At 40.0% G+C, this 25485-nt stretch overlaps 1 protein-coding gene across 1 annotated transcript in view; it reads left to right on the top strand.

Moving 5' to 3' along the window:
* The first annotated feature begins 259 nt into the window (after nt 1-259).
* Nucleotides 260-25485, top strand: part of si:ch211-196i2.1 (collagen alpha-1(I) chain) — a 49692-nt gene continuing 24466 nt past the window's right edge. Inside the window, exons 1-26 of the mRNA XM_055225581.1 lie at nt 260-335; nt 6387-6923; nt 10536-10580; nt 11842-11961; nt 15099-15137; nt 15222-15275; nt 15369-15422; nt 17048-17155; nt 17231-17284; nt 17469-17522; nt 18391-18435; nt 19116-19169; nt 19257-19301; nt 19677-19730; nt 20243-20287; nt 20382-20435; nt 20509-20553; nt 20966-21019; nt 21575-21619; nt 21696-21749; nt 21824-21931; nt 23327-23380; nt 23704-23757; nt 23827-23871; nt 23967-24020; nt 25011-25055. Of these exons, the coding sequence (XP_055081556.1) occupies nt 6474-6923; nt 10536-10580; nt 11842-11961; nt 15099-15137; nt 15222-15275; nt 15369-15422; nt 17048-17155; nt 17231-17284; nt 17469-17522; nt 18391-18435; nt 19116-19169; nt 19257-19301; nt 19677-19730; nt 20243-20287; nt 20382-20435; nt 20509-20553; nt 20966-21019; nt 21575-21619; nt 21696-21749; nt 21824-21931; nt 23327-23380; nt 23704-23757; nt 23827-23871; nt 23967-24020; nt 25011-25055 (1833 nt within the window). The 5' untranslated portion in view covers nt 260-335; nt 6387-6473. The remainder of the gene's footprint in view (nt 336-6386; nt 6924-10535; nt 10581-11841; nt 11962-15098; nt 15138-15221; nt 15276-15368; nt 15423-17047; nt 17156-17230; nt 17285-17468; nt 17523-18390; nt 18436-19115; nt 19170-19256; nt 19302-19676; nt 19731-20242; nt 20288-20381; nt 20436-20508; nt 20554-20965; nt 21020-21574; nt 21620-21695; nt 21750-21823; nt 21932-23326; nt 23381-23703; nt 23758-23826; nt 23872-23966; nt 24021-25010; nt 25056-25485) is intronic.

Raw genomic sequence — 25485 nt, 5'->3', positions numbered from 1 at the left:
ATTGGCACAGTTGTTAGATTTTACTCACGCTTTAACTCCTTCCCAGCCCGCCCAGCCTCAGGCCCCTGTGTCGGGTTTCAAAGCTGCTCTTATGGCAGATTAGAGCATTGTTTTCTCTGGATGTATGTGAGAGCGCGGGGCTGGGAGCAGGGTGGGTGTGGCCTCCTGACAGCGCTCGACTGTGGGTACGAGAGGCTAAAGCTGCCTGCCTCAGATCTTCTGTCCTCCGGCCCGTGGTCATGCTCTCTCAGGTGGGATGGTACGCGCTGGTGGGCTGTGTCCTGCTGGAGCTGCACGGGACACACGCCAGGGGTCAGAGGAGGCACAAAGACAAGGTACTGACCACTGCTTGTGAGGATGTGATGGGGACCTGGTTTAGTTATTGACAAGTTAACGTTCTGACATTGGTCCTGATGTAATCCTGATTTAGTCATGGTGTGAGCCCAGTTTTTCCCAATTTGGACTTGTTTTAGACATTTTTGAGTCCTGGTTTAGTTTTGGTTTGATCTTGGTCTGGTCCTGGTTTAGTCCTGGTTTAGTCTTGCTTTAGTCCTAGTTTAGTCCTGGTTTAGTCTTGGTTTAAGTCCTGATTTGGTCCTGATTTGGTCCTGGTTAAATCTTCTTGTTTCTTCTTTTTCAATCCTGATTTAGTCTTGGTTTAGCCCAGGATTACTCCTGGTTTAGTACTAGTTTCATCTTAACTTAGTCCTGGTTTAGTCTTGTTCAATCCTGGTTTGGTCTTGGTTTAGTCTTGGTTTAGTCTTGGTTTAGCCTGGGTTTAGTCCTGGTTTAGTCTTGGTTTAGTCTTGGTTTAGCCTGGGTTTAGTCCTGGTTTAGTCTTGGTTTAGCTCGGGTTTAGTCCTGGTTTAGTACTAGTTTCGTCTTAATTTAGCCTGGGTTTAGTCCTGGTTTAGTCTTGGTTTAGCTCAGGTTTAGTCCTGGTTTAGTACTAGTTTCGTCTTAATTTAGTCTGGGTTTAGTCCTGGTGGTGTCATGGTTTAGTGTTGGTTTAGTGTTGGTTTAGTCTTGGTTTAGCCCGGGTTTAGTACTAGTTTAGTCTTAATTTAGCCTGGGTTTAGTCCTTGTGGTGTCATGGTTTTGTCCTGGTTTAGTCCTGGTTTAGTCTTGGTTCAGTCTTGGTTTACCCCGGGTTTAGTCCTGGTTTAGTACTGTTTTCGTCTTAATTTAGTCCGGGTTTAGTTCTGGTGGTGTCATGGTTTTGTCCTGGTTTAGTCTTGGTTCAGTCTTGGTTTAGTCTTGGTTTAGCCCAGGTTTAGTCCTGGTTTTGTCATGGCTCGGTCCTGGTTCAGTCGAGTTTAGTCTTGGTTTAGTCCTAATTCAGGCGAGTTTAGTCCTGGTTTTGTCGTGGTTTGGTCCTGGTTTAGTATCAGTTTAGTATCAGTTTAGTCTTGGTTTAGTCTTGGTTTAGTCCGCTTTTGTCCTGAGATTCACCTGGTTGTGCTCAGAATTTAACCCGCTTTGGTCTTGATTTAGATTTTTACATCGACACATTTCCACTTCTGTTACTACGTCATCTTTCGGTTTGTGGGAAACTGGTTCTGATGGATCCTATATCGTTTATGACCAAAAACACGGGGGGATAACGTGTTGTTTGAAAAGCTCTGGAGTTATTTGTACCCTCTGCGCGATCTCCTGTTTGTGATTGGCTGCTCTGATCTAAAGCAACAGTGGCGTTTAGAACATGGGTGGTCTCAAATCCTCGACCTTGACCCGGGTAATGCCACTGGCTCGGACCCAGTCACATGACACAGTGAGCTGATCACACAAGCCCCACTCGAACTCCACTACGGTCATACGGGGTGGGCCGTATTGGACTAAATGTGTATCGAGTGGTTCTTTTAACTTCCCCCATAATGATAAGCAGACAGGATTTTTTCTTTAGACTCAATTTCACGTCACTTCATTCACTGTAGGGTTCACCTCATGTGTACTCCGCCTGTCGTATGCACTTTAAATGTTCCTACAGACATCGTATTTTTCTAATTCTGACTTGGTTTGTTGGGATAGTACCTGTGCTAAATATTTATCATCGTTTTACATCAGTTAAGTGACAGTTTGCGGACAAAAAGTTGAGGAAAAAATGCAAAAATACAGGAAATATGGAAGAATTTACAAGCAAGGTAGTGATTGGACTTTCGGCTCTTTTATGGAATCTGAATCTTTTCAATCCCACTGGCTCTTTTACTATTTCTTTATACGACAGAAGCCAAAGTCAGAACTCATTTATCTACAAATTAATCACAGAGAAAAACGACCAAGACTCAGATGTGCTTAAAATGGTTCAAACTGAGAGTCGGAGAGTGTTTAGCCTTTGGAATCTATGAATAATCTAAATAAAACTTTGCACTACAATAATAATAATAACAAACATAACTGCTATTACGATGCCAAATGTGTTTTTTTTTGTGCACAAAGCTCTCACTCGTGTTGCTCAATCTGCTTCCGTGCTGATTCTTGCGTTGATTCAGTGTTAATCTGTGTAAAAATGCATAAAAGTTTGGGTCGTTTCCACCTGTTCACGTTAAGGAATCGTTCAAAAGAGCCGACTCCTTCACAATCCACACGTCACTAGAACAAGGAACACGTTTTTCTGACATTTTTTTTTATTTAATATAACAAAATAAAGTTATCATCTATTGTTGTCTAACTGTTATGTAATTTTGACAGATTTTGTCCTTTGTTGACATTATGGTTGCTAGGTAACAGTTGGAATTCTCTCTATTTATGTCATATCTGCTGTCCGTCTAACCAGGAAGTAAAATGATAAATTTCAATAAAAAAAATAAAAAAAAAAGTATAAAAAAAAAAAATTAAAATAAATAGGCAATCAATGTTTTAGTAATATCTTAATTTAATAAATAAATAATAAATACATATAATTATTTTAACAATGTTTTAGTGAAAAATAACTCTCACCTGTTATCTGCACGTTAACTGGCCAGTAGGAATCAACCGTCCCATCTACGCCTATCACGGGGGCAGCGGTCTAAGCGGGGACTCCCAGACTTCCCCCTCCCCAGACACTTCCTCCAGCTGCTCCAGTAAAAATCTGATAAACCAACAATCCGTTCTGCACACAAAGTAATCTGATCATCAAAAGTACATTTAAAATCACTCATAATTTCAACATTTTCTCTTTCATTTTTGCTTTTTCTACCTTAGTTTGTCCTTTTTTTACGTAACTGTCCTTCTCGAAACCTACACATGTGTGACCAGATGGAGAAATCAGATTACTCACATCAGATGGAACAGTTTGCGTGACATTTGAATAATCTGACAGCACAATAAATCAGTTCATTTTTGTTGTGCATGGAAACATAAACAGCCACCGTCAGCCATTTTCACAATAGTTTTCGTCTTTTAATTTCTGTTTTGATGAACTTGCCCAGTGCCATGTTTTAGGTTAAGACACCGTTTATTATCGCCGCTGCAGCTGTGTATAATGACACTATAACACAATCGTGAAAGGTGTGACAAAATGATGGATTAGACGAGTTCAAGCCTCAGCGCGTGGAGCCAGAGTCTGCCCTGAAGCCTCCAAACACAACAGGCATAAACGATTTGTCTCAGAAGCATGTCTTATATAAACACAAACCTCACTATTAATATTTCCACATTTTACAAGCTCGCATTGATTTACTGATGGACAGCACTGTATATGTTACACTTATCTCACCTCTCGTAACTAGGACTTTGGCACGATCTCCAGGATTTACTCCCTACAGTGACTGAAAGTTGGCTCAAGGGATAATTTGGAAAGGGCTGTAACAATTGTGATACCCTCCAAGTCGTTTTATTGACCTGGTTATTGAGGATTCACATAGACACACACTGCAGATGTTTCCTACAGGTTTATACTGAGACTCTGGCAGCACAATCAGGCCGTATTTGAGGATAAATGTCACTTATTGCTTCTACGAATGAAAAAAAAAACAGTTCTTGAATAAGTTTAAAGTTGAATACAGTTATCTCTGCGGCAATGCTACAGTATCATTTGTCATTTTTGTTCATCATGTTTTAGAATATGGGGCTAAAAATTAGACTATGGGGGTAAAAATTTGACTATGGGGAGTCAACGTAGTCTCCTCTATTAATGGAAAACACTGTACTGCCCCTGAAACAGACACTTCTATCATTCTGCCCCTCGTTAGGACAGGAAGTACTTTCATCTTAAAAACCTTACCAATCATGCATTTAGTTTACTCGTCTTTCTGTCCAACATCAAGTCTGCATATGTCTAATCAAAAACATAACCAAAACAGACTTTTTATTGTTTCATTGTTTTGTAACAGCGGGATTTTACAGTGAGGAGGAACAATCATCGCATCTGAAACATTGCAACATCTCTACGTGTTCTGTAAACACTGGGCAGGACACGAGGAGTTGTAATATTTTGTGTCGACATCAGCGTATGTTCTACTGCAGGGGCGTCAAACTCAATTTCACCGAGGGCCATATCAGCGAAATGGTTCGTCTCAAATTTGCAAAGATATAAACAAATATGTCTGTGTAACTGCGTAACTCCTGATAAACTGACATTTTAAGACAGTCAAACATTTAAATTTACATTGTCGCGGGCCAAATAAAATGACATGGCGGGCCGCATTTAGCCCCCGGGCCTTGAGTTTGACACGTGCTCTACTGGGTTTGTCGTTTTCACATTTAGGCTTTCACACAGGAACCACTCTGACTTAGTTTATTTACTTATGTTCATTGTTTTAACAGTTTGAGGAGTCTTGCTGAGTAAACAAATTGATACTTTTTACATTAAGATTAAACAGCACAGCAAGAAGGTTTCGGGTTTGACTCCCACGTCGCCCTGGCCTTTCTTGATGGGCTTCCTCTGGACACTTTTGGTTCACCCATCAAATCTGGACATTGTTAAAACTCTCCACTTTTTAACAGAGCACAGTCACTTTTACTATACAGGATTTACAAACTGCTCATATGAAACCAAGTATAGTACATTATGCAGTGGTTTATTTATTTATATATGTTTTTCGCTGCTGATTGATTCATCATGTCACTTCAAGTTACTTTGAATAAACGTTTCAATATATTGTTTGCATTGTGATCCCCTTTTTTTAGAACAAAGGACGCGATTTTCCTTTGAGCAAACGCATGTGTTTCTCTACGTGCTCTTTTATCCTGCCCTGACACTGATACAGTCCAGGCTTCTTTAAGTGTTTCATTAAAATCTTTTATCCGGTCTTGTTCCATAGAAAATCATTACATCATAAACTGTGTATACGTAATTTTGTGTTTCCAAATAGTAACAGTTTGGTGTTGGAATATTCACAAAAGATTCACTGCTTTAGTAAATATTAAAGTTTATGTTATAAAGTTGCTTCCTCATCAAAAACATACCTGGAGTTGTGTTTTTTTTTTTTCCCATTCACACACGTTAAACACATAAACCCTGCATATTTAGGCGGAATTCTTCGCTCAAACAGAAAACACTCTGTTCCACCTTGCGATGTCATGTGATACTACAGGAAGTGCTTCGTCTTCACTAGACTCCGCCCCCTTCTAAACCTCCCAGACGCAAAGAAACTTGTCCACGCCTCTATCTCCTTAAGGTTGGATTACTGCAATGGACTTTTTGTTAGGATTCCTACCAAGAACATTCAAAAACTGCGATACATTCAAAACAGCGCCGCCAGAATCCTAAGGAGGTCAGAACATTTGAACATATCACTCCCATTCTTAAATCACTGCACTGGCCGTGGCTGTTTTGTCCTGGATCGAGTACAAAATCCTTCTGCTGACTCATAAATGCATCACTGGTCAGGCGCCACTGTATTTGCAAGACCAGATCACTGCACGATCCTCAAACCGCACCCTCAGATCTTCAGGTGGCTCCTCCAGGTCCCTCCCACCAGGCTCCGTACAACGAGGGGCCGAGCCTTCTCTTCAGCTGCACCACGACTCTGGACTTGCCTCCCTGCCCAGCTGAGAGCCACACAGAGCTTGGACTTTCTTTTTTAAAGCTAATTTAAAGACCTTTTTATTTACAAAAGCTTACTGCTGATGTTTTTAGCGTTTAGCCATTAGTATTTTAAAGTTCTTTTTATTGAAGCACTCTGAGATTCTGTTTAATGAAGAGTGCATTATAAATAAAATGTATTATTATTATTATTAGATTCATTTGAATAATTTCAGGCCTGGAATTGCCAGTTTCTATTGAACACCAGGTAAAAAGTTGCTGTTAACTTGAAAACTACCACCTTATGACATCACAATGTGGAACGGAGCATTCAAACATGGCTTAAATCTCACAAGAGTCAGTTTTGTGTAATATAGGACCTTTAATGAATCTCAATCCAGAAACTGTAACTTGTAAAATGTAACTTGTGTCTTTCCAGAGTTTCTTCCCACGACCCGGAGCTGCACGTGGGGATGGGACGGTGCCATCAGGACCAGACCGCAAAGGAACCATCACCCGAGTGGACATGTTTGTGGTGGAAGAAGACACCGACCTCATGGACCCCTTCTTCGTACACCCCAACTGGAAACCTCCAAGGAACGGTCAGAAGAACCACCAAAAGGGAAAGCCCGACGTGTCCAAGGACCTGGAGGAGAACATTACCACAGATAAGAAGACAGACGCTGGTGGTAGGACTATTCCGTTGTATCCTGGGAAACCTTCAGACGATATCATTGATCTAGACTCGGGACTAGCCCCAAAGAAACCCTCTGTTACTCCAAAATCCTCCATTAAAGCGGAGGAGCTCAAACCTACCAGCTCACACTTGGACCAGACCAGAGGACACGTGGTGCAGGAGCAGCCTCGGGTGATCAGCGCAGTGTCCAAAGAGGGAGACCTAGTCCTGGGATCCGACGGGAAATGGTACAGACTTCAGAGAGGATCTAAAGGACACATGGGACCCCCCGGACCTCAAGTGAGTATGATGATTTGGAATATATACTCTTCCAAAGCAACTTGACTCCACTTTTGACGTGTTATGTTGTGTTTCTAAGTCTATACGGGACCGGTTCTCAACATTTAAAGAACAATATTATGCAAAATTGACTTCTGTGGTCATGTTATACCTCAAAAAACATACCTAGACTCGTATTTTTGCTTCATCCAGTGCGTTTTGGATGTTTTGGAGCGTTCTGCCTACCATGTTCCCTCATCAAAAACATGTCTGGAGAGGTTTTTGGATGTGGTTGATGCGTGTTTGAATAATCTAGCAATCTCTCCTGGGCCATACTGGGACCCTCCTCACGGTTAGCTACAAGTCAACTATTCTCCCGCACGACAGCTTCCCATAAATGTACAAAAGGATGATATAAAACTGCGCACAACTTCACAAACCTGATGCGATGTGTAGTAGTTACTTTGCAGAAAACAACAAGAAGGGAGTCTCCGATGAATATAGCGTTTTGAAAATAATAAAAGGTAACACGGTGAACTAAATATGTTATGTGTTATTATTTAATATAAGTAAAATACCCCCTTTTAATCCATTAATCCAAAGTCATTTTCTCTGAGCTCGCAAAAATTCTCCATTCCCATTTAGTCAGTTTTGTTGCATCATAGATAAAACTCCAGACTTCTCCTGTGCAGTTTTTAAACCCATGAGCCTCATCGGACTTGTTCTTGGTCAAATTCTGTTTCTGCAACCAGCACATGGCTCTTTTAGCGTAGCATTCATGTTTCCTCAGTGCTTCATTTGTCCGTGTTCTCCGTTGCTGACAGCGGGGGGAGCTTAAATGCCTCTTTTGAAACAGAGGTGTAGTTTATAATTATTATTTTTTATTTTACAAGTTTAAAAGAGAATAAAAGCTACAAGAATATATATTTGTTTTCTTCATGGCTGATACTTTGTTAGTTTAGAATGCGCAGAAACAGCTGGCTGATAAACTCTGCCGACATATTTGGGCCGATATGTAGGACCGATTTAAATTATTTCCCCCAAATTATATCATTTGAATTTACCACAAACTTGTCAACAACCCTATTTTACTATGTAGACACTTTTTGTGCACTGTCCTCTCTGTACTAAAGCTTTTGCACATTCTAAAAGCGGTTCAGCCTAAACTAAATATCGGCTGGAGATTTAAGACTGATAGCTAATACTCAAAAAAGAGCAAATATCGGGGCCATATGTTCTATCTCTATTCTTTAAGTACTATATTGTGCATATCTGACACAGTTTTGGGGCTAAAATAACTTTGCTGCTTTTGTGATTTCAGCTACACTTTAACAAAACTGCAATATTTGAACCTAAAGATTGTTTTTATAAATGCAAAAGTGCCCGGCGGTGTTTTCTGTCCCCTTTATAACCCGTAAACTACTACCATTCCATGTGGCATCTGCTCCTGCACGCCTTTAAACCATTTTGTTCCCTTTCTGCCACCTGCAAGAGGAATCTCAAACAACTTAAGTTTGTGAGATTTAACAGCCCATTTTCCAATCTCTGTAGTGGCCTGCATCCAGACGTCTGCATTTGTTCTTCTTGGCTGTAATTTCTAATGATTACAGGCTGTTCTGCTCGTAGGTTAGCTTTACAACTTCACAAGTCACAAGAAAATGCCTCTAAAATAGCAGCGAGACTGGATGTTGTTCCATGATTAAAGTGTTGTCAGTTGATATCACTGTCAACCTGCTTCTTTACCCACTAAACCTTTTACTGTAAAATGCAGACATATATTTCTTTTATATGACTTTGATCAGACAGATGAGAGCAGACGGGACATGTCACCGGGCTGTTACATAATCAGAAACATTCTTCTGTTTGTTTAGTTTTGTTTTCATTCATGCATGTTTGAGTAATCATTATCTGCTGTTGTTGCTTTGTGACATTGCTTGATCCTTTTGCTCATACACTTCAGAACGTACGAGTAAATGGATTAGCAGAATCAAATACTAATCGAAACTAAAACTAGTGTCAGAACTACTAGTATCGGAACTACTGGATACTCATGTGAGCAGGTATCGATACTAAAAAAGTCACATTTACAGGACAAAAATGAACCTTTGCTGAAGCGTCCCACCAGTCAAGCCCTGGATCGTTGACCTTTTATATTTTTAACTAAACTTTTAAATCGTGTGTCTGTAAAGAACTGACAAAAATAACATCTACGTCTACTTGTACAATAATTCTGACGTCAATGCTTCCGGGCACGACGATTCTTCGAGATAAAGGGAGAAGGGGGAACAAGTATGTACTGCTATGGAACCTACCTGGACGACTGAGGGATTACACAGATATAAGGCCACAGAGTAATACAAAAGAAAGTACTACTACTACTTTTTTTTCCTATCATCGCGGTATGGGAGTCGGTATTGAGTATTAGGTCTATTACACTAATCTAACACTAATCGCATCATCCAAAAGGTTTAAGCAAACAAAAATCTAACATTACAACTACACTCTGCTGCCCTCTGCTGGTTAGACCCATCACTGACATATATCTGAGTTTAACCTTTTTTATTAATTATTGATATGTTCAGTGTTTTTATGTTTTGGTTCTTGCTGTTCTTATTCTATTCTATTCATGCTATGAGATAATTCAAATATTTTTCCAAAGACCGCAAAAAGCAACTTCACATGCAGCTTCTTATTATACCTTCTCAAGTGGAAACACATTTGATAAAAGGGATATGTACGACAGAGCTATTAAAAACGCATGTTATAGCCTGGCCGACCAGACAACCTGCTGTCCCGTCTGGCTCGCGCTGTTATAGAGTCCGCAGCTCGACTCAGCACTTTTAGCAAGATTAAAGCCACTTGTAGCATCAGGAAGACATAGTGAGAGCCCCACCTATGCGCTACAACCTCTTATGTGTTATGTGTCTGATGAAAGCAGGATGTTTAGGGCCTATTAGCTCGGAATGGTCACGTCTACTGACACAGGGACAACGCAAGAGTTACAACGCAGCTGGTTTTCATCATCACGTAGTATCCTGGTGAACGTAAAGGTTTACAGATAAAGAAGATAAATCAAAATCGGCCTGAAACATGATAAGAAATCGCTACGAAAGGTCCTATATTACGCAAAATTCAAGTTGTGGAACAGAGTGGAGTGGGTTTTTTTCCGTTTCTCAGCTTAAATATGCAGGATTTGTGTGTTAAACATGTGTGAAGGAAACAAAAAACACAACTCGGGGTGTGTTTTTGATGAGGAAACAACATTATAACATAGGTCAGGAAAATAAATAGTTGCGCAAATTGTTAGGCGGGAATTGTTTGGGTAATGTGAACTTTGCAAACAAAAGGATTTCAAATGAACTCTCTTTGGTCGTTGGCATCACTCATCTTTATCCCAGTGCCACAGGGAGATGGATCACCACTGTTCAACGGTCAGTGGACACAATTATACAGGACATTCACACGTACGCACTCATACAGCAGTGCACACAGACACAGGGGAGTGTAGTGTCTAATAAGCCTTATGCCAATTTATTCCCACAGCACATTATAAATATAAGTAAAAGTTCCACCGCCGTGCTTGTTGTTTAGTGACATTTGTTCACTAAAATGTGTTCTTTGTTCTCTCTGCAGGGCTGTCCCGGTGACGTGGGTTTGACAGGATTTAAGGGAGATAAGGTTTGCACTTCTGACTGTTTGCTTTTTTCTGCTCGTTTACCGTGGGGGTTACGTTCTAAAAATAACCCGCAATAGGCGAAATCCCCGAAGTATCAGCTTTATTTTTTACAGTTATTCTATATGTTTTTGTCTGTAAAACCCCTCACCACACACTTTATACACTTTTCTCACACAGGCATTAACATTTTCTCACATTTCTCTCTTGTTTAAACTCTCTCAAAGTTCAAACCTTCGTATATTATATCTCCCTTCGTTGATGATGCTTTAAATGTTGTTCACGTGCCTCTGCTCCAGCAGTATCCACAGAGGTGTCTCTCCGTGCAGAGAAACACTCGAGTCCAAAGTGTACCTGAAATTTGTTGGTGCAGAACCTTTCATCGATGTTGTGGGTTTTGTCAGGGAGAAAACTTGCAAACATACAGCACTTCAGAGTCACATTGCGATTTATGTAAATTTGTCTGAACACATTCTGTACTGGACAGGAGACACTGCACGGAGGAGACTGATGGACAATGGTCTACAGTCCAACAGCCAATCAGGACACACAACACGTTCATACACTGAATGAAAAATTGCAAAATTGCACACAAAAAAATCCGCCAGGGAGCTACGAAAGTTTAACTGTGATATAGCGAGGGACAACTGTATGTAACTTTCTGGAAGTGGCATGTCACCTGCAGGATGACATGGAAATAGAAAGTTAAAATCATAGCAAGTTTTATGTCAGACTGTGAAAGATTATAGCCAAAGAAACAGCATTTCCATGGAAACACATAGGAAGAGGTGCTTCTCTGGTCCAAATAAGGTCTGTGGAGATGCAAGCTTGCTCACAGTCAGAACACATCCTTTTTTCAGTGCAATAAACACAACCAAACATGTCTTTGAGTCTATTTTTTGGTTAAAGAGTTTCGTACTGTGGCTTTAATTATTTTGTAAAATATATTACTAGTGTTATTTTATAATGAAAGACACAGTAATGAATGCAACTCTCTGACATAAACACCTTTTAGTGCTGCCAAATATTTGATATTTATTCGGCAGTGTCCAGTATGTATTAATGATATTGTATTTTTCTAATCCCTATTGTGTATGAACTGAAATCAAATGTAGGGATTCATATAATTATATTGATACAGAGACAGTCTACAGTCGAAGTTTAGATTTGTTTCCCAACTGGACATGATACGAGTCGACACAGGTTAACATGAGCACCCACCTTGAATATGATTTTGCTTATTCTTGTTTCGTATTAAATTTTCAGGGTAAGACTGGTCCTGAAGGTAAACCAGGAAGGAGAGGAGAGCCAGGACCACAAGGACCTGCAGGGTTACCCACGCTTTACCTATGGAGGAACACGGCAGAGGCGTGGGCCGCCTTCCAGGTAACATCAGCTTATCAAACCAAGATGAAACCACACGGCTCTAATCGTTAAGTTAGTTTCCAGTTAGACATTTTATTACGTTAGAGGAGTTCTCCAAATCTTGCTAACCGTCGTTGAATCACACGTTTTGTCATATTTTGCCCATAAAAGTTAATTTATCTGTGAAGCAAACAGTGCCAACAGATTTATTTAAACTAGTAGGTTTGACTTGCATTTTGCTTATTTACAAAGTGTATTATCTACAAACTCTAGTCTAAATGACTCCTGAGCTGGGACAGTGTCTGCACCTGCCTCTGTGGAGTTTAACATTAAGAGTTTACCTTTTCTTTAAGTTAAAACAAAATCACTTATTAGCCTATGAGTTGAATTAATAAAAAAGCTATGAATCAAATATTGGCTTCCAAAACTAGTCAAAGTGAGGGTCTTTGTTTTTAAGGATCTTTACCGTTCACTTTAGCGCGTGTAGAGTGAATCCTCTTACTTTCAGTTTCAATAGTTGATCTTTGATGTCTCTTGCCATTTAGTTTGATTTTCTTTTTCACCTGTCGCTTAATTTAAGGAATGAACACAGTGTAGAGAGAACACATCTGCAGGTTTGATGCTTCTTCTCATTCACGACTAGATGGAAAAAAGCCAAACTTATGAATTCTGTGACTTTAGCTTTAACGTCAGAGGTCAGGGCAGAGCGAGACAACACTTTTTTTTTTACTTAGTTGTCAAGTAAAACGATCATTTTTAAGTGCATTCTGTATTATTTAATCTGCACTAATAGTTGAAAGACAGGACACAGGAGAAAGGATGTGAATCTGATGAGGATCCGGTGCATCCAAGGAAAAATTTTTGTCGCTCTCGGTAAAATTTTAGGCTCCCCAAATTAGTCGCACTCTGGAGTCTTGCCTCTAAAATGTTATGACATCATGTAAATCCATCAGCAGGACAATGTTCAAGACCAAATTAGAGCTCAGAGCGAGTTAGCAGTATCATATTTTCTGTTCTTGTGACCTGACCAGGATTGGAAAAAGCATGTGTAAAATCATGTGGACCAAATGTGTAAACCTGCCAGCGCTGTCATCACAAGTATCGCCATTCAACAGTAAAACCACAGCTGACAGCGGCGCACGGGGTTAAAGAGCTCCTACTTTTGAACGAGCGTTTGCGGCTCTAAACACATTTTACTCATGTTACTGCGAGGCGTTCCCGAAGTCGTGTTTTTTATTACACCCAATAGTGACTGACATCCACAGGGGTTCCCAAAGTAGAAAAGCTGTGTAGAAAATGTCAAGGCACAGTCACCTGCTACAGAATAAAGAGAAAATTGTATGTAAATAACCAATATTCAGACTTCACAACTGTCCCTACTTGTAAAAAATGCTGTGGGAATGACTTATGGTTGTACAGAAACTGGGGAAATATCACTAGTATTGATGAAACGGACGGACGTATTTGCCAATCAATCGCTTTATTTGTTCCACAGGGCAGTTTTAGCTCATTGAGTAGTGAAATGCAACGATAATAGAGAGCTCAAACAAAAGTGTCAGTGCATTTCAACAGGTAAAGTCATCAGATCATGTGTCAGGGCAGTTTGAGGAGAGTAACAGCTCTCAGGACAAAAGTCTATGTCCTACAGCCCACGCATCAGTGTGCCACAACAGCAGCCAACAAGGATTAAGACAACCATGACCCCATATTGTCTCATTCCTTTGGACAGTCAAACCCAAAGGCAGGGTTAAAAGCTCAAGAAAATATATTTTGGATAATAGAGGCTTTTGAGGTAAACTTTTCCCCAAATTCGTGCCGATAACTTGTGTTTAGTCTGTAAAAACTGCAGATTAAATGAATTTCTATATGAGTTTGTATGTAATTTTTCATAATAACATCTTTGCTGTGGTTATTAAGGCTACGCACCTTTACTAAATGATACACCTTTACCCTGAGACCTGTGACTAACGATGGCAGTCAGACCAACATCATATACACAGTTTGAGAAATGTATTTTTCTTGACTATTTTTCTAGTACGGCTTTGATCCCAGCTGTATTTTCTAGCGCTTTCCGTGCGTTTATGATGGACACGTGCGGATCCAGAATGAGAACAAGGTGCAGAGGAGGTATAAATCTGCTCTGTGTTTGTGCAGCCCATGAATCCACTCTGCTTTGAACCTGACATGTCCCACTGCTGCGGGTCTCCAAACACGCTTTTATGTTTGACTCAATGAGGTGCGGAGGAAATGTGCTCACTCACACATTATGTCACTGTTTGTCATAGACGCACACTTGGTGAAAGACAAAATAGAGAAAAACGCTTGAATGTAGTTTTCGATGGCTGTATTTTGCTGTTTCTTTAAGGCGGTTTTCACACTTCCGCTAGTCAGTTTGATGTAAAAGTGCCTGGAATTGGTCAAAAAACACTCATGAATGGCTCTGGAACTGCTGTTTGACACGTCTGATGAGGCCTTTTTGGATCAATATAATATCAGTGACAGTGAAAAGACCACCACATATAAGGGGAGTGCATGTGTGCTTTTTCTGTTTGGAGCACGTTGTCAGGGAATAAGTTCAGCTGATGGAGTCTCACGTGGCTCATGGTGCGTGTTTCGGTTTAATGATGTGTGGTTTGTATGAATAAGGGCGACCCAAAATTATACTAAACAGAACTAAATTCACTGTGCACTGGGGTTAGTCCACAGAGCCACTAACATGTGTGAAAATGACCTAAAACTGCATCTGTACATCAAGTTAAATTATACATGTGAATGAGTAAGGGTCCTAAAAGTAAACAAAGGGAAATAATACACAAAAAGCTGTTATCCTGTTGACTGTAGCTATGCACACACTTTGTTAGCACCACAACAAGAAACTACCAAATCATTTTGTTTACGCATAAAATCATGTTTAAACATTTGTGTGACTGTTGCTCTATCTCCCCTGGACCTTAAAGCTGTTGTACCTGATTTTCACACCATAAAAACATGAAGTACATGTATCTAACTAGTCCCTCACTCACACAAAAGCCACATCACTCGTATTCACAGGCACGAACAGCTTCTACTGCAGTGACACAGTCTAAGCCCAGGTTCAGGAAGGACCAGTGAAAAAGCACCTTTATTCACTATGTTTTTCTTTCTTTCATTATCTTCAGCAATCCAGTTTCTACCAGCTGCTGCGCTCTGGCTGGCCTGTAAGTATCAACTAACTGGGTACAAACTGTGAGCAAAGACCTGCATGTTGACCAGACATTGGGCTGTTGTTTGTGAGCTTTCAGAGGGAGGAAGGACCCGAAGGACCACCTGGAGAGATGGGCAAACCTGGTCATCAGGTCAGACACTGGAGTATTATTATCACTATATGGTTATTGCAAATGAGATCATACAGATATATTTACTTAAACCGGTGTGTGATGTTATTGTAGGGTCCACGTGGTGAACCTGGAGAGCGAGGCCGACCAGGAATTCCAGGAGAAATGGTTAGTTCATTTATCATCCAAGTGCTGTTTGAAAAAAGAGCATAATAATCATTTCCTACAGCGAGGCAGTCCTAACCACGAGCTCTAGAGAAAGAAGGTAGCTGCTAGATCTAATGCCACAATATCTCACCAGACAAAATTACCACAAGATTTGAGGAAAATGATGATGTGAGATTTTTTTTCCCTTTTGTTTAATTTTGCATTAGACAAAAAATAAGTGTTTCAAGTGAATTCCTCAAGAAGCTGTTGTTCCAAAAAGCTGTTTTGTGCCGTTTGATATTATAAATAATGTCCAAACCTCATCTTTAATCGTTCTCGTGGACCAAATCTCGTGTCTTGTCTCGTTATTAGTTTGCCTTTATCCAGCTGAAATCAACCGGTGAATAATGTTTAAATATAATATCACGTGTATTTAAATGATCTACAAATGACCACACCAGTAAAGTGCTTGTTCTGGTGTTTGCACATTGAAAGAAGCGAGATGTAAAGTTTCCACATTACATATTTCATTGCATATTTACATTGAGTTTAACTATGGCTGTGTGTTTGCAAGAACTGGCATAAACATAGATCTGTGTGTTTGTGTGGAACATGCGAGTCAAAGTCCTTCAGTGTGGAAGAGCCAAACACAGAGCAAACACTCGTTTAAATCCTGTATATCATTTGTGTCCACAGAAGACGGCGCTGCTCTGGATGTTTTATACAAAATCACTTCTTATGTGTTTGTTTTTGGAGTATGAGCCTGTGACAAATTTCCGTCGTGGAGAGATGTTAGTGATTCAGTCCTTTTTATTGCAGCTCTATGTTCAAACAGACACTTGAACATATCCTTACTCTCCACTTGAGTGACACTAGCGCTTAGCCCTGTGTTTTGTGTCAAATATAAACACCACGCTGCAGGAGTGAAGTTCAACCCATCAATTTATTTAAAGGAATCTCTATTATTTAGTTTCGGACTGATTTTGAAATGATTGCTATTACAGTTCGGTAACTCTTTTAGTTTTTTTTTTAACTATTATTCAACATAAACTTAAAATTTTGCCATTGTCTCCTGTGAAATAGCTCCCTCTAGTGGATCCCTTACTCTGCAGCGCAAATAACCAGTAGATTACGCTTGAGTATTTCAGTATTTCTATTTAAACATTAAGCTTTTTTTTATTTATTCAAAGCTTTAACTGTTTCCATATTTAAATGTCTGTTATAATTTGCTCTTTTCAAATATTTTAACTATAACTTTTACACAGAACCAGCGTGTTTCACAGCTGACACCAGTTTAACTGATTGAGTGATTGTCTGGGAAATATGGCGATAAAAATCTCGTTCCTTTGATGACATTTTAATAACGTCGCTCTATCGTCATTCACAAGTTTTCTTCTGAATGCAGCTCTATGCTCAAACAAAAACAGTTCTCACGCACACACGCTCACATGTTCAGCCTCAACGAGACTCTGAGGGATTGACAGGTGGATTTAACTAATCACGATGAAGTGTGAACTTTCAGAAGAAGCAGATGATTTTAGTTAACTCCTCAAGGAAATATAAAGATACAAACTTTTACTTGTGATAAAATATCGCCTGTAGATAAGCAGGAGAGAAACAGTGTAAGATATTCAGTTTTTTCTCAGGGGGAGATGGGTCTTAGAGGCCCTCCAGGACCTCGAGGACCACCTGGACGAGATGGAGAGAATGGGGAGGATGGTCTGCCCGGGCCTCCTGGAGTGCCTGGATCTGCAGTGAGACATTATCATAAATCACATATGACTCACGGGTTTATGTGTGATGTGAACTGTGTCTGTGCTTGTCCATAGGGCATGTGGGGGTATAGAGGAGAGCGAGGCGCGAAAGGGGAGGAAGGCGACGAGGTGAGAACAGACACTTTAAAGATGCAGTTTACCACTTTTCCGGTGGGGGTCTGCCATGTGGTTTTGCTACACTCTATAGCATCAGCTTCTCTATCAGTATCATTGTTTTAATGTTTTAATATCACAGAATCCTCTTTAGTTAATCACAACAAAATGATAATGTGAATGTTGTTTTGTTTTTAAGGGTCTCATGGGCGTCAGTGGACAAAGAGGAGATGTCGGCGAACCGGGAGAGAAGGTACTTGATCTATATTCACAACTTATTTGACAACTTATTTGACTCTATAGGCAAATATAGGACCAGTAAAAGGACAGACATGGTTATGTTTTAGTGAGCAAGAATAACTAGGGACGGGTGAGGTTTGAATCACCAATCTGCTAGTGATTAGGACAATAATCTTATAATAATAATAATAATAATACATTTTCTTTATCAGCGCATTTGTAACACCGAAAACACAGCAAAAACCTTCAGCTCAAACACAATCAAACAACATTAATACAACTAAAAGAACATTAAACAGTAGGTTAATCTAAATAGGTGGGTTTTGAGGTGGGACTTTTATTGTAGACTGGTCTGTCCTGGTGTGGGCCTGTCCTGGTGTGGGCCTGTCCTGGTGTGGGCCTGTCCTGGTGTGGGCCTGTCCTGGTGTGGGCCTGTCCTGGTGTGGGCCTGTCCTTCCACAGACAGGCCATGTCTTTGTGCCAGACTAAACAGACTGCAGACTGCTGTTGTGTTTAGAGTAATAATACAGGCTACTAAAACTCTTAACAGTCAGGAGTATTATTTCCTTTTGAGTGCAGTTATCATCCTCAAAGTTTTGATTAAAAAGACTTGCGGGATGCTTGTTTTCGTCAGCTGTCTGCTTCTTCTCCCTCATCCAAAGCAATCACGAGAAACTGAGAAAACACTAACAATAAGGTACTTTTTTCCTGAATGATACGGGCTCGTTGTGCTCCAGTTGTCATATGTACAGGACTAGGACAGTATCAGTCACATCTCCAGACCCCGTCCTACAGTGATGAGCCTGTTGTTTCCAGACCTCCCGTCTCACTGCGGTGGGTCTCATACGTGGTTTTGCACTGACACACTCTCATATTTACAGGGTTCTATTGGTTTACCTGGACCTCTCGGACCTATGGGACTGCCGGTAAGTTTTACTTCATGACTACACTTGGTTTCTTCTTGTACCCTGCAGCAAACCCAAAACAGGAACAGGTGAAGTAACAGTATTTCTCATATGATCAGGTTCAAGAGTGTCATGTGTTTCAATTGTCCTTTTAACAAAGCTTTTTAAAACTGAATTCATTAATCTTCTACCATTTTGGAAATAAATTTGGACCCTAAACTAATTTTACTTTTTAAAAAAATTTAGAATATGTTATTTGCCGTAGACAGACTTGGTTTAAATGCCATGTTCGCAGTAGTGTCGTCAAAGGTATCGAACATCAGATACTAAAACGAACTGAAACTAGATACTGATTTGAGAAAGTATCGATACTAAAAAGTCACATTCACAGGACAGAAATGAACCTTTCTTGAACAGTTTTAGAATGATCGAGCTGTATCAGAACAAGTATAAATCATCGTAGTATCGGAATCTGTATCGAGTATGGGATCTAGTCACAAATGCCATTCCTAGAAATATATAAAAGTCTAATAGTGTTTATCTACAATCAATGACCGAGTTGGTTTCACTTCTTCACTTATGATTTTTGTCACTGTTTGAGTTAACAACTGTAATTGTGTGAAATAACTCTAAACGAATGATCGCTGTTGTATGTTTGTGTTTATAAGTGTCGTCATGTCGCCTTATGTTTTGTTCCACAGGGGCCTCAGGGAGTGAGAGGAGTCGAAGGGCTCGAGGGACCTCCTGGACCTGATGTAGGTTTAACTCTACGTACGCACACTTTTTATGTTTAGCTTTTTATCATCTTTGTTTATCATATTTGTCTTTGTTTATTTTCTCAGGGGGAGGCAGGGCAGGACGGCGGACTTGGGTTGCCAGGCCCAGCAGTAAGTTGAACTGTAATAATAATAACAGAAGGTAAATATCTAAACTTCTGTCATAAGCTTGAAATAAAAATCAATCAATGAACCCCAAGAATGATGATGCACAACACTGACCTGTGCTGTACTAAACCTCAGAGGTATTTAGAGGAGTGAGAGTATCATCACTTCAAAATATTTATCCAAAAAAGACTAAAGTTCTGTGGATCATCTGATTTGGCTTTTATTATTTCATGTACTCACACTAATTCTGTGCAAATTGTGCATTTTAAAGCTTTAACATGAGTACATTATCCCCAGTCTCTGAAAATACTCCTACCCACCAAGAGTCTTAATGAACAGCAGTTGCAGTTCAATGACTGAGTGTTTTTTTTTTTCCAGGGAGCTCCAGGTTTGACTGGACAAGTTGGGGTTCAAGGAGTCAATGGGACACAGGTAAGATAACACTGTACTGTAAAGGACTTCCTCTGGTGCTGGTGGTCAATCTCCAGCTGCTTCTGTCAGTTTCAGTATTTCTATTGCTCCTGCTAAATATCCAACCATATCAATTCTGGGAAGTGTTTTGTCTGAATGTATTTTACCATAAGCCTTGAAACTCACTGGATGTGTGAGGATTGTACCTGTAACACCTCCCCCTGTAGTGACACTGCAGTGAGGCTGACCCAGGATACTGCACATGGTACAGACATATCTGTAACACCAAATATTTTCTTTTACTTATTTTTCTCTTCATAAATAAAATAATAATATACGCCTCTAGCAAAAGAGACGACACTGGAAAATATTCAGCTGGGATTATTTATTTATTAAACACGTATTTCCCTCCCTGCTCTTTGGAGTAATTTTTGTTATTTTTATGTTAATGATTTATATTTTTTGAAAATAATAATTGCACCCGTCTTTCCTTAAAGCAAATATGTTAATTATTAACTGAATACATTTTGCAGGGAGACATGGGTCCTGTCGGCAGTGTCGGTCCACCTGGTCCTCAGGTAAATAAGGATGTTTGTTCTGAAGAATATTTTATAGAAAATGTTGTTTCACAAAAAACACAGTTGCGTCCAACCCCTGTGTGCTTTTGTCCAGGGTCCTCCAGGGTTAGAGGGCGAGATGGGAGCCACAGGACTTCATGGCTCTCAGGTAAGAGCAACACCAGGCTCATGATGAACCTGTAATTTAGAACAGATATTTACATAAATACAATATTCCACAGGGAGCTCCAGGACTGACGGGTGCAGCCGGGCCAAAAGGAGACCCTGTAAGTGCCGTTTACCATGTGCTCATGCTGTAGGAACTAGGAATATATTTCTATATAATAATAATAATAATAATAATAATTTTTTTAAACCCAGAATCTGACATAAACATAGCTCTTGGTTTAACTTTAAAAAATCTCAAGAAATGTTTTCTTTTTTACCCTCAGTCTTTTATTGTACATTCTGTGTACAGCGTTCAATCCCCTTGTGACTGAATGTGTGAAATATACTTAAATGTAATGTAAAGCTGCAGTGAGTTACAGGGAAGAAATGATATTTGTCCCTGAGAAGTCAGAGTGTGTTCACATGCACTGATAAAGATGTGGTACAACAGTGTCTTATGCACTGCCTTCTAACAGTACAAGGCTCTGATAGCTTATCTGTGTTTGTGTCTGCCTTGTGTTTATGTTACAGGGGCCTATGGGGCCTGCTGGCCCTCGGGGGGAGCCTGGCTTTGAGGGGCCCATGGTGAGATTGAACACAAAATGACATGTCAGTCCAGGTCCCAGTCAGAGGGTCACTCAGGTTTACATCTGTGTCACTTTGTCATTTCAAACATCATTATGATGATGACCAAGTATCCTGGTGTTTGAGGGAGCCGGGTGCACAGCGCCCTCTAGTGGACACACTGACAACAGCAGCATTCACTGATGCCTCCACTGGTGCTTGTCTTCAAGTGTCAGAAATGATATTTCTCACTAGACAGAAAAGTGTTTTTATCAGGTCATGGTGTAACACAGTACCCTGTTATAGAGATAGTTCTGTCTCGCTCCTTTTCACTTCCCAAAACAAACAACAAAAAGTTCAAGCACTGAGACCAGACGTGTGTCAGAGGGAATTTACTGCAAAAATAACACTTTACTACTTAATGGAAAATGTTTTATTGATTTTTTTTATTTTTTTTAAAATCCAACTCCACCAACATCTGTTGTGTTTATTAAAGCCGAATGTGCCGTACTCTTGTGTTTGTTGTGCACAGACATTGAACACACACCCATTGTTTGTCTGTCAAACCTTTTTCAGGGTCCACAAGGAACAAAAGGAGAGGCAGGATTTCCTGGAGCTCCAGTGAGTGAGATACACTTAATGATCTGCCCAATGGACGTTTTACTTATTGACATTTACTGTTTTGTGTCTGACTCAGGGACTGCGGGGTCCAGATGGGGACAAGGGAGAACCAGGACCCAAAGGAAGCCGAGTAGGAACTGATATTTACCAAACCATAAACAGGCCACAATATGACTGATGATGGTTGTTCTTTGCTCCTCTCAGGGTCTGGTGGGGGCCGTAGGCATTAGGGGCCCTCAGGGAGAGAGGGGCCCCACTGGTTTCCTGGGGTTTCCTGGAATAAAGGGGCAGCTTGGACCCAAAGGTCCAGAGGTACAGTAAGAAAACACAAACACAACACAATGAAATTTCAGCCATTTCAAAAGGTGTATCACAATGTGCTAAACTGATCAAATGGAGCTCCACAGTCCTGCTCATTTCAACGTCCGCTCCGGTTCAGGAAGTACATTTTCCATTTATTTTTCCTATAGAAAAAAATGAAATATAAAGACTTCAAACACATTTACCACAGTGCACTTCATTTTATTACTTTTGACAGTACTATACTCACCGCTGTGATGTGTGCACAGGGCTGACTGGACCTCACTGCAGACCCACAGACTTAGACACACACACGTCTTCATTTACAAAGCTACACTGGCAAAACTTCCACAGGATCTCACCTGATTCAATTCTCATCATTACCAGGTCTCAGGGAACCTTAGCAGTGCCACAGATCTACACAGAACAATGGAAAAGTGGTTTTAGATTTTATGCCCCTCATTTATGGAGCGATCTCATAAACCAACTCAACCTAAACAATGTAATTCCCTTAAATTAATTTACCAATGTAACTGGTTTAACTGAAGCCTGTGGGCCACAGGCTCAGGAAATATTTTAATGAGCATTTTACTATACATTTCATTAATTATAAATGCTGCATGTTTTAATCTGTGCACTCAGGACTCCTTTGTAAATGATGTGCAGACTCAATGGGACTTACTAATAAAAATACATTTTATATTTATAATTTACAATTAATGTTATAATCAGTTGACCATTTACAGTGAATTTTTATATCACTATTTATATTGTCTGTTATATCAGCTTGGCTTCTGCAAAGCCCCTTATATCAATATTATATCAGTCGGCCCAAAAACATACACAGCACACTCAGTGGGAGCATCTTTTTGAGTTCTTTTGAGCGCGTCGTGGTAAATGGCGATGGAGGAGGGTGGGTGCACATGGAGACCAGTGCACTCTGGTGGTGGGGGTGATGGTGCTGACTCCAGTGACCAGGGGCAGAGCTGTAACAGTGGCTCATATGGAGAGACCTGGGACAGACTGAAGCTGCCTGTATAAAGTCTATTAGACTAAATGGACCACATGATCTATAAAAGACCTCATAAATATTCAATCACATAGTAATATTTTCATAAGAAATCATTTAAGAAAATATATAATTGACAATAATGGAGGAATTACAATGTGTTGCATTATCAGAGTAATAATATTCTAAAACAGTATTGTTTTTGTTATTTGACTGTTCCTAGGATTTCTTCTTCCAGAAAAACATTTTCAGTCAAGAAAGCATTTTGTGAATGTCTAAATGTTTAAGAAGGCCTTAAGTACAAATCTGTTCATAAGAACACTCCAAGAATGAGGCCCATGAATGAGGCCCATGACTGAATGTTACTTCACCCTGTGATTATCTCTTTGTTTCCTTAGGGTCCCAGTGGAGAAGCTGGGGCACAAGGGAAGCAGGGAGCTCCAGGTTCAAAGGTCAGTGAAGAGGCTACTTTATACAACATGTGTTGGTCGTGTAGAATGAATTTCAAAGTCTTCTGGACAGTGTGGTAAATGTGGGATTACACAGACTGTTGGTGGTGTGGACTTTTGTCTGTGTTTTGTGAATGTGTGTTGTGTTTTGGTTGTTTTGCTTTTTCTCAGTTTAACTAAAAACCTGAGTCTGTATTTGTCCCTTTAAGACCAGTTAGTCTTAGGGTAAGGCTCAGAGTTTTCACACAGGGAGTCTGGATAATCACAGTAAAAGTCTTTTAAATACTTGTTGTTAAAGGATATTGTTGTGATTTGTTTGTGTGAAGGGCAACAGAGGAGCAGACGGACGCAGTGGTAAACCAGGCCCCAGAGGACAGAGGGTACTGTGCTGTAAATCTCACCCTTCTGTATCATTATGTCTCATAATGAGTATGTCATTGATTCTACAGGGGCGCGCTGGTCTCAAAGGTCATACGGGTCAACCAGGCCCATTGGTAACTATACTTAAAAATGTTAATTACAGTATTCTAATATATGATTTATGTATTTTCTTGACTTTTTACTGATGCATACCTGTATTTCTGTGAAGGGTTTGCCTGGACCTCCTGGACCAATGGGAGCAGAAGGAAAGCCTGGTACACAGGTTCCCATTCTCTACCATATTCATAATGATCTCTGTTCATAATCGTATTTAACCCTTCATTTCATGTACATTTATTAGGACAATGTAGCTTGTTTCCATCTGTACTCCTTAAACAAACATGGACACAGTGTATTTTACAAACAAACTTAATATTTCCCAAATGAGAGCTACCTAAATGTGCTAGGTGTGTGTTGTCTTTTGAAACTCAACAATTACATGATTATTATTACCAAAATGTAGATTGATACACATGTCGTTCACAGCTTGAATATTTAACTGGACACACCCACAATAGTACACGTTTACTGACACTCAGGATAAAACATTCTTTTATAGAAACAAATGTAAGTGTTAATCATCTATTTGTGACCTCAGTGAATTGAAATAATATATCAAGGTTTGGTTTTACTTCACCTACATAAGATATAAAACTGTACTTCTGCCTAAGCTGCCATTTTTAATTCAGTCTGCTGTCTAATGATCACATAACTGAACAGAATACAGTAAAATGAATGTCAAAGATGTGAATGCTTTCGATGGCTAAACATGCCCTTAAAAAGTCCAGCTGATCGTTTAAATGCACAAACTCACCAGCAGAGGGCAGTATCCGATCACCTTTACACCCCAGCATGAGCCTGTGTTACTGAAAAATCAATATTTGATCTCTTCAGCATTTGAGCCACTGAAATCAAGCCAAATCAGAAACCCCAAACACCACGGCTTCCAGGATTAACACATCGAGATTGTGATTTGAATAACTGCAAACAATCTTATAATTAAAAGCCGCTCTCCCTCTACAAACACGCTCTGAAATGTATTTGATTCTTGTATTAGTTTAATTTAGCAGTTCTTATTTTAGCTACAAATATAATCACATTCCTTTTTCCCACAAGGCAGTTTTTTCAGCAATAACAAAACACAGACTTAAATGAAGTAAATGTTTTCTGTGGGAGCGGTGGGTTGAGTGTGTTTTTGTTGTGTCTGTGGCAGGGTCCTCCAGGAGCAGGGGGCAGCGTGGGCAGTAACGGGCCAACGGTGAGACGCTTGACCTCTGCTTCTTTTCTTTACCCAGACTGAATACAGACGACCACAGCAGTGCAGTCACGACGTATTTATGTGCTGCCAGTGTCAAGAATCACGCGCAATGTTTGTGTAATTAAGAATAAATCAGTGTTACAATTGTTTTCTGTAAAAGCGGTCTGATTTGAACATGTCTGCTTCATATTTACGGACAGAGATGGGTCACGTTTAATATCAAAATCTTACACACACACACACACACACACACAAAATTGGCTTCTTTTTTCCAACAGCGATTCATTAAAAAACACTAAATCACCTTTTATCTTAGACTAGAGGCCTCCATCTTGTGTCTACACTAGGTGACAGCAGGCGCTCACTGTTTTCTGTTTTTTCTACACGTGTGATCCCTCATTAATTGTTTTATATTTATGAATCACCTGGC

Source organism: Periophthalmus magnuspinnatus, chromosome 12 (assembly GCF_009829125.3).
Source record: "Periophthalmus magnuspinnatus isolate fPerMag1 chromosome 12, fPerMag1.2.pri, whole genome shotgun sequence".
Classification (NCBI taxonomy): Eukaryota; Metazoa; Chordata; class Actinopteri; order Gobiiformes; family Gobiidae; genus Periophthalmus; species Periophthalmus magnuspinnatus.
The sequence above is the reverse complement of the archived record's forward strand: the minus strand, read 5'-3'. Positions and strand labels throughout refer to the sequence as shown.